The 8,730-nt window shown below is 45.2% G+C and overlaps 1 protein-coding gene across 2 annotated transcripts in view; it reads right to left on the reverse strand.

Annotated features, from left to right (window-relative positions):
• Positions 1-8,730, reverse strand: part of LOC115209679 (dynein regulatory complex protein 11-like) — a 47,136-nt gene that overhangs the window by 21,112 nt on the left and 17,294 nt on the right. For both annotated transcript variants that reach the window (XM_029778155.2, XM_036501398.1), the window contains one exon: positions 142-250. In XM_029778155.2, coding sequence (XP_029634015.1) covers positions 142-250 — 109 coding nt within the window. The remainder of the gene's footprint in view (positions 1-141; positions 251-8,730) is intronic.

The raw sequence follows: 8,730 nt of genomic DNA on the forward strand, positions 1-8,730 counted from the left end.
AAATTTTTTTCACTGTAGCCATTAATTTGCAACTGTTCAAGAATATTAACTACATCAATCTCAAAGGTTATGGCTCTTTCTCCAAAGCAATCCAAATAAATAAACTCACAATCACCTGATCAGTTGTAGTTATGATCTTACCTTTGCCTTCAGTTCCAGTTCCAATTCTAGAGGGTCTTTTTCTTGAAATATCAGTGCAGAACCACCATCTTCTGCAGGAGGGTAATCTGGAAATTTTCCACTGGCATCTCTGAAATAATACATTCATCCCTTATAAATGGAAACTGTAACCCCTCTCCCACTGGTCATTATCTCTTTGCCCAGTGTCCATTTGTCTTTTACAATTTTGTCACTGTGCTTTGGTTGTTTTTTTTAAATGGGAAATGCTCACTTTGGTACTTGTCCATTTTACGACAATTCCTATAACAATTGTTCCCTTTTATTATTCTCCCGCAACAATTCTATTTCTGATCTTCAACTGACAATTATTCGTTGTCTACTCAATCTTTTCTTTAGATTAATCGTTGTCTCTTTAGTCATTAATTTTCAACCAGTTAAATGAAATAACATTAGAAAGAAAAGTTACAATGTTTTTTAAGCAGAAATTAGAATTATCAGTTAGATCAACACCAGTATCTTACTGGTATATATTTTAATGATACATGAGGATGAAAGACAAAGCTGATGTAGTGATGCTACAGTGTAGGGTTCGGCGCGCATGCGCAGAATGGGACTACTTCCGGGTGGCCACCGGAAGTCTTCCCCATGCGCATGTGCGGGAAAACATCTCTCGAGCCCGCGAACCTCAAATCTCTCTCTTCGGCTCAAGACAGCACTGCGATCGGTCACGGTTTTCCTGGCTCTGACAGCCACACACCAGCTTCAACCAACTTCAACCAACCTCAACGACCAACACCAGCAGTATATCAGAGGCTGTCTATTCCCCCATCAGACAACGTACAACCATGAATCAATAAACCAAGTTGTCTGTTCACCTTTAACCTGAGTTTCGTCTGTTTGTTTTCTACAAGAATTATTGTATGTGACTAGAAAGGATCTCGACACCCTGCCAGTGCTTCGATGATAGATCCTTTCACGTTACAATTGGTGACCCCTAGTTGAGAAAAAGAACAGGATAGAAAAAGACACAGCGAACAGGTTTTTTTTGGGGCCGAAGAGCGCGGAAATTCACATTTATTTTCCTATTTTCTCCTTTTCAGCACGGCGAGGTGGGTCAAAAAAAAAACAAAGAAAAAAGAAAACACACACACACATCATTTTTTTTCCTTTTCTGTATTTTGTTTTCTTGTACACACTATTCCTCTTTTTGCTACCCACGAGTGCACACACAAACACAATTTTGAATTGCCTTCTCGGTTCCACGTGTTCTCTCTCCACTCTAGACCATACCTTCTGCCCCCTTCTCACAGATTCCTTCCGACAAAGGCATGGCTTCAGGTTTGCCTTCATTTACGGGGGATATGGGCCTGTGGTTTGCCCAAGTGGAGTGGTATTTTGTTGCACATGCCATTTCTCCACAGCAGCAGTTGCACCTGCTATATTCCGGCTTACATCCCCGACTCGCCGCATCGATCAGGGATCTAATAATAAGTCCCCACCCGGATGCCACATACGCGTCTGTGAAAGCAGAAATCCTCCGCCGCAACACACGTTCGGGGGAGAGCAATATTCAGATTGCCACGATGGCCGATGGAATACTGGAATTTCCGAATCCATCTCCATCGCGAGGCCTCTGTGCATGTACAGGGGGCCCTGCGCAAATTTCACTAACCGAGCGGATTGATGCGCTCACGCGGCGAATCGACGATCTATCCCGTGCGATCGAGCGCCGACAACGCAGTCGTAGTCGCTCTACCAAAAGGGCAGATCGGTGTACCCAGCCGTGCACTTTTAAGCCTCGGAAAACTAAATCCGGAGGAGGTGAGCACGTCACCTTCTTCCATCTCGTTTCCCAAACATCGTGCATTCTATGTAAAAGATCTGGTGTCGAAGACATTCTTCATGGTAGACACCGGTTCTGTTGCAGCATCTGGCCCCTTCGTCTGGCTGCAGACAAGCCGAAGCGCTCTTCGATTGTCTTGCATGCTATTGACTCGTCTCCCATAACCACTTACGGTCAGATTTCGCTGCGCCTCAACCTCAACCTTCGCCGAGACTTTCGATGGGTTTTCGTCATCGCTGACATCCCACATCCTATTCTCGGCGCTGATTTCCTGGATAGGTTTAACCTATTGGTGGATGTCAGGCGTCGGAGGCTTCTTGATAGCACGACGTCGCCTCTACACCGACTGGGAGTTCCACCACTGCGGTCCTTAGCCCGACATTCTTTGTTGCCACCTCTGGAGACCTTTTCACTCTCTTTTGGTTTCATTTCCGGAGCTAGTGGACATTGCCTTTAAACCGGAAAATCCTACCCACTCGACCCTCCATTTCATCACCACCAATGGGCCACCTGTATTCTCACGCCCCCGGCGCCTAGCGCCAGACCGAATAAAACGGCCAGAGCCGAGTTTGAGCACATGCTTCAACTTGGCCTTATACGCCCCTCCACCAGCCCATGGGCATCTCCCCTCATTTGGCGCGAAAGGGCGAGTCTGATTTTCGCCGGTTGGAGACTATCGACGCCTCAATGCCGTCACAATAGCCGATCGCTATCCGATTAGAAATCTCCGGGACTTTACAGCAAATCTCCATGGTTGTACCATTTTTTCGAAGGTCGATCTGATACGCGCTTACCACCAAATACCGGTCAACCCAGCCGACGTTCCAAAAACTGCAATCACTACCCCGTTTGGGTGTTTTGAGTTTTTGTACATGAGTTTCGGTTTGCGGAATGCTACTAGCACCTTCCAGCGTTTCATTGATGAGGTGTCCGCGGTCTTGATTTTGTGTTTGCCTATGTCGATGACATACTCATTGCGAGCGACACACGAGAAAATCATCTCCGGCACCTTTCTCAACTCTTCCAGCGTCTTCGCGCGTATAGCATAGCATACATAACCCCGACAAGTGTGTTTTCGGACGCTCTTCCTAGATTTCTAGGGCATCATATTGATTCGACTGGAATCAGCCCCCTCTCGTCAAAAGTCGATGCCATTCAACGCATCGCCCCCCCACTTCCTTGCGCCAGCTCAGGCATTATCTAGGATGGTCAATTTCTACCGACGCTTCATTCCCGGTTGTGCAGATAAGCTGCTACCTCTCACCAGGCTGTTAAAGGACTCTCCTAGAAAGGACAGTCAAGTCACCCTCTCTGTTGAGGCAGTGACAGCCTTTGAGTCCATTAGAAGGAGCTGGCTTCTGTTTCTTTGCTTGCACATCCAGTTCCTGGTGCTTCTCTCTCTTTGACTGTGGACGCATCGGACACTGCCATTGGCGCTGTGTTACAACACACAGTGGATGACCATGTTCGACCTCTAGCCTTCTTTTCCCGTCAACTGCAACCAGCTGAACGACGATACAGCACCTTTGATCGTGAGCTCCTAGCGATCTATCTATCGGTTCGTCATTTCCAGCATCAACTTGAAGGCGAGATTTTGTGATCTATACGGATCACAAGCCCCTTACGTTTGCCCTGTTTTCAAAAACGGACAAACTCTCACCCCGTGCTTTCGGCACCTGGATTTTATCTCTCAATTTACTAGCAACATTCGACACATACCTGGAAAGAGAACGTTCCTGCTGACGCTCTCTCTCGCCTTCCAGTTTGCGCCCTTTCGTCTCCTGCTGCTATCGACTTAGGGCCATATCGCAGGAGCAGCCACCTTTGGCGTCGTTAGATTTAACTTCTCCCAAGTTCTCCTGTTGCCAGTTTTCCTACCTTCCGCTTCGTCAGCCGAAGGCACCATTCTTTGTGACACTTCAACTGGATCTCCCAGGCCACTGGTGCCTGAGACCCATCAACGCTCAGTGTTTGAAGCACTGCACTCCTTATCACATCTGGCATCGCTGCCACCCTCAAACTAATCACTGCTCGGTTTTTCTGGCCAAATATGCGTCGCACAATTACTTCTTGGACACGCACCTGCTCCAAGTGTCAACGATCCAAGATTCAACGGCACGTTCGTGCCGCTTGGACAATTTCCCCCCACGGAGGCCCGTTTTCGCCATGTCCACATCGATCTGGTTGGACCATGGCCTGTGAGTCGCGGGTTCTCTTATCTATTAAACTTGGTCGATCGTTTCTCCCGCTGGCCAGAAGCCATTCCGATAGCAGACATTTCTGCTGAAACTGTTGCGCGAGCTTTCGTTTCAAACTGGATTTCTCGCTTCGGAGTCCGTCCCGATTGACAACTGATCGTGGACGACAGTTTGAGGCCTCGCTATTCGCGAATTGTCGCGAATTTTGGGTATGCACCATATCCACACCACAAGCTACCATCCAGCGTCTAATGGATTGGTTGAGCGGTTCCATAGACAGCTCAAGGCCGCTCTTCGTGCCTCTTCGGACCCACAGTCCTGGATCGAATTTCTGCCCATTGTGCTTCTCGGCTGTCGGACTGCTGTCAAGGCAGACCTGGGGTTTTCTGCTGCAGAGCTGCTGTATGGTACCACACTGGCATTGCCCGGTACGATGTTGGTGCCAGACACTTCCTCGCCCCATGATCCGGCGACCTATGTCACCAGACTGCGGGAATATTTTTCAAACTTCCGCCCATGCTTCCCAGAAAGCAATCTCCACCGTCCCATCCTCCCACCGGATATGAACACCTGGTCGCATGTTTTTGTTCGGGACGATTCTGTGAAGGGCCCACTTGTTTCTCCCTATAAAGGACCTTTTCGTGTGCTTTCTCGCACACCAAAGGTTTTCACGATTGAGATAAATGGTCGTTCGGAGACCGTTTCCGTGGACCGTTTAAAAAAGGCACATTTTGAGACGTCTTCATCTTTTGATGACAACCTTGACACACCCACCTATGCACCTTTAACAACACTTTCACCTGCACAAACGCCTTCACCTGCACAAACGCCTTCACCTGCACAATCACCTTCACCGGCTCCTACAACACCACCCTCGCCGTCAACGGGTGCCCCGAGCACACCGTATGTTACAAAATCGGGCAGAACAGTGCATTGGCCCAAGAAACTTTCAAAAACAATTTACATTTAACTTTCTTTAAAATGTTTCTTATTGTATAATAGTATGTACCAAGTCTTCTGGGGGATCGGCAAGCCTTCTGTTTTCTGCAGCACCACCAAAAATCTGGTTGCCGTACTTCGCACTCGGGGGAGCCTGTAGTGATGCTACAGTGTAGGGTTCGGCGCGCATGCGCAGAATGGGACTACTTCCGGGTGGCCACCGGAAGTCTTCCCCATGCGCATGTGCGGGAAAACATCTCTCGAGCCCGCGAACCTCAAATCTCTCTCTTCGGCTCAAGACAGCACTGCGATCGGTCACGGTTTTCCTGGCTCTGACAGCCACACACCAGCTTCAACCAACTTCAACCAACCTCAACGACCAACACCGTATATCAGAGGCTGTCTATTCCCCCATCAGACAACGTACAACCATGAATCAATAAACCAAGTTGTCTGTTCACCTTTAACCTGAGTTTCGTCTGTTTGTTTTCTACAAGAATTATTGTATGTGACTAGAAAGGATCTCGACACCCTGCCAGTGCTTCGATGATAGATCCTTTCACGTTACACTGACTTCAGTAGCATTTCAACTTTGAGCAAAACACCACTAAATTGAGTCTCATCAGACCTATAGAGAGCTAGAACTACCAATTATTGCAGTTTCTAACTAATCTTTTTTTTTTTACTTCACAGAGTAGTAAACGCTCAGCCAATAGAGATCTGTTATGAATCAAAATAATAATCTATGGGATAATTATTGCACATCCTACTGAACATTTCATAATGTAAATACATCTGCATCTGATGGCATTCCACACATACATGCCATTTGTTGTGATGAGAAATGTGAATATTATTCATGTGTAGACTAGCAAAACAGTTACAAGCAAATAACATTGTCATTAAAAAGAGGACTGGATCTGCTTTGAAATGATAAAAGATATAAAAACTAAATATAATAAAAATTGTATAGATTTATATGTATGTGCTGTAAATTATTGTAAAGCTGATTATGTTTCAGGATGTTCATATTTTTTGTTTAAATTTTTATATTTTGTTTAGAACAATAAATTTCCAATGTCTATCAAAATTTTAAAATCTTCCCAGACTGATCTTCACAATGAAAAAATTCACATAGTAGTTGTTATTAGCACTTTACTATAAAACAAGAGCCTTGACAACTGGTGTTTGTGTCTCCTTCATAACAACTGGTCTTGGAAATTGCTCATTTTACTATTGAAATCAGGCCTTTCACAGAATTCAGAAATAGTTTGGCTGTAGTGTCTGTGTTAATCAGTTGTTATCATCATCTTCATTTAATGTCCACTTTCCATGGGCTGGCCAGGTTTGACAGAAAACCAGAGAGCTATAGAGAGGCATCAGATTCTAATGTCATCTTTGAGATGGTTTCTACAGCTGGGTACTTTTTATGTGCCACTGGCACTAGTAAGGTTTTCATGAAACTTCCAAGACAGAAAAGAACAGAGAAAAAAATGAAAGGAAAACATCTCTCACAACAAAGAAAAGTATTTGGGAGAGGAAGGCAGGGGTGAGTGCCTTTATGTTAAGTGTTGAAAAGCTAAAGTATGATAGAGGGACAAACACAGGTGTCTTGCCATAGAGGAGATACATGATTGAAGGAGATAAAAGGAAGATAGTGATGGCGGGTTAAAGCAAATTCTCAAGGAACAAGGTGAGCGTAAGAGAGGATATAAACAGTGGATTATGAGAGGAGTGAGAGTGTGTGGATTCTATCATAGGAGTGTGATGGGAAGTAAACAGGTGGAGGTGGAGGTTAATGTTGTGAGTGATTAGCAAGGGTGGAAGTGTAGATGATGGGAAATACCAGTAATGAGAGGGATAAATAAAGTGGGAGATATAGGAATGGCTCAAGAAGAAGAATAGAACAAAAAGTATGTACAAGGTGTCAGAGCAGTGGAGAGGGAAATATAGGTATGTAACGGGGGGGGGGCATAGTAGGTGGGTGGGTCATGATGGTAGATATGGGAGGACTTTGAGAATGACAGCTGATAAGAGAGGTGTTTAGAATGGAGTATAGCAGAGGGGAAAGAGAGCAGATGGCCCTAAGGCACAGAAAAAAGTGGGTAGTGATGAGTTGAAATAGTGTGGGTAGGGGTGATTGAAGAATGTGGGAGAATGTTGGAGAGAGGTTGGGATGTAATATGTGCCAATACTGTTCTCAGGTAAATAAAATAGGCAGGAGATAAAATATTTAATTTTGGTAGTTTTTGTAGTATATAATATGGTTTTTCTTTTTATGAGTTTTTGTACTATATAACATGTTTTTTCTTTTTACAAGTCAAATGTGAATCCAGTGTTCAACCTATGGGTAGTCAGTAAAGTAGACTGAGGCATGTAGCATTATGTGTCTTAAACTTGAGAAATAACACAATGACAATAGAAAAAAAAAATAATAGGGTTTCACTTCAGAATTATGTTGACAGTAAATAGTCTCACTATCTAACTTCTGAACTATTGTTAAAATGCAAGGAAACTAAATAGCTTAAACTACGAGGGGCGTTCAATAAGTAATGCTCCTGGCCCACTTCCCATAGCAGTAGAGCAACGAAACTTGGCACAGTTATTAGTCTTTTTCTACATAGGAACCACCCAGAGTTATGCATTTCTCCCATCGTTTGATGCAGCTCTGGAGACCGTTTTTGTAGAAGACCCCAGCTTGGTCCTCCAACCACAACATGACTTCAGAAATCAAGGCTGCTCATCTGGGAAACGCTTTCCTTTCAAAAACAACTTCATGGCTGGGAAGAGGTGAAAATCAGAGGATGCAAGGTCAGGATGGGAGAGGAGTTCATAGCCGCACGCCTGTGCTTCTGATCTGGCGACACGCGAGTTGTGGACCGGAGCGTTGTCCTGCAGGAGGAGGATGCCTTTGCTGATCTTGCCCCGCCTCTTGATTTTGATAGCTTCTCTTAATTTCCTCAAAAGTGAAGCATAATAGGCTCCTGTAATTGTGGTACCCTTTGCCAGGAAATCTGTCATCACTACTCCGTCCTGGTCCCAGAAGACTGTGAGCATGACCTTGCGAGTGGAGGGCTGCACCCTTGCCTTCTTTGGAGAAGGTGAGTCATGGTGCTTCCACTGCATTGACTGGGCTTTGGTCTCTGGATCATAGTGATGGACCCAGGTTTCATCCTGTATAATCAGGAGTCTTTTGAAAAATTTTGACTCATCTTCTTGGCCCATCTCCAAATTCAACCTCGAGCACTCGACACGTTCTTGCTTCTGGAAGGTGTGAGCAACCTGGGAATCCATCTGGCAGGCACCTTTTGCATATGCAAATGGTCATGAATGATAGTTTCCACAGACCCGGTACTAATCTTGACCTCATGGGCTATTTGGCGAATAGTTGTGCGTCGATCTTCCAAAATGGCAGCCTCAACTTGAGGGACAGATGCCTCATCAATGGCAAAAGGGTGGGGCGACCAGATCTGGGAGCTGTTTCTATAGAGTTCCGACCATGTTTGAATTCATGATGTCAGCGTTTTACAAGGTCAAATGATGGGGCATCATCACCATAAGTTACTTTCATTTCATCAAAAGTCTCCCATGGTGTGAGTCCTTTCAAATACAAAAACCAGATCACTGCTC

Source organism: Octopus sinensis, linkage group LG3 (assembly GCF_006345805.1).
Source record: "Octopus sinensis linkage group LG3, ASM634580v1, whole genome shotgun sequence".
Classification (NCBI taxonomy): Eukaryota; Metazoa; Mollusca; class Cephalopoda; order Octopoda; family Octopodidae; genus Octopus; species Octopus sinensis.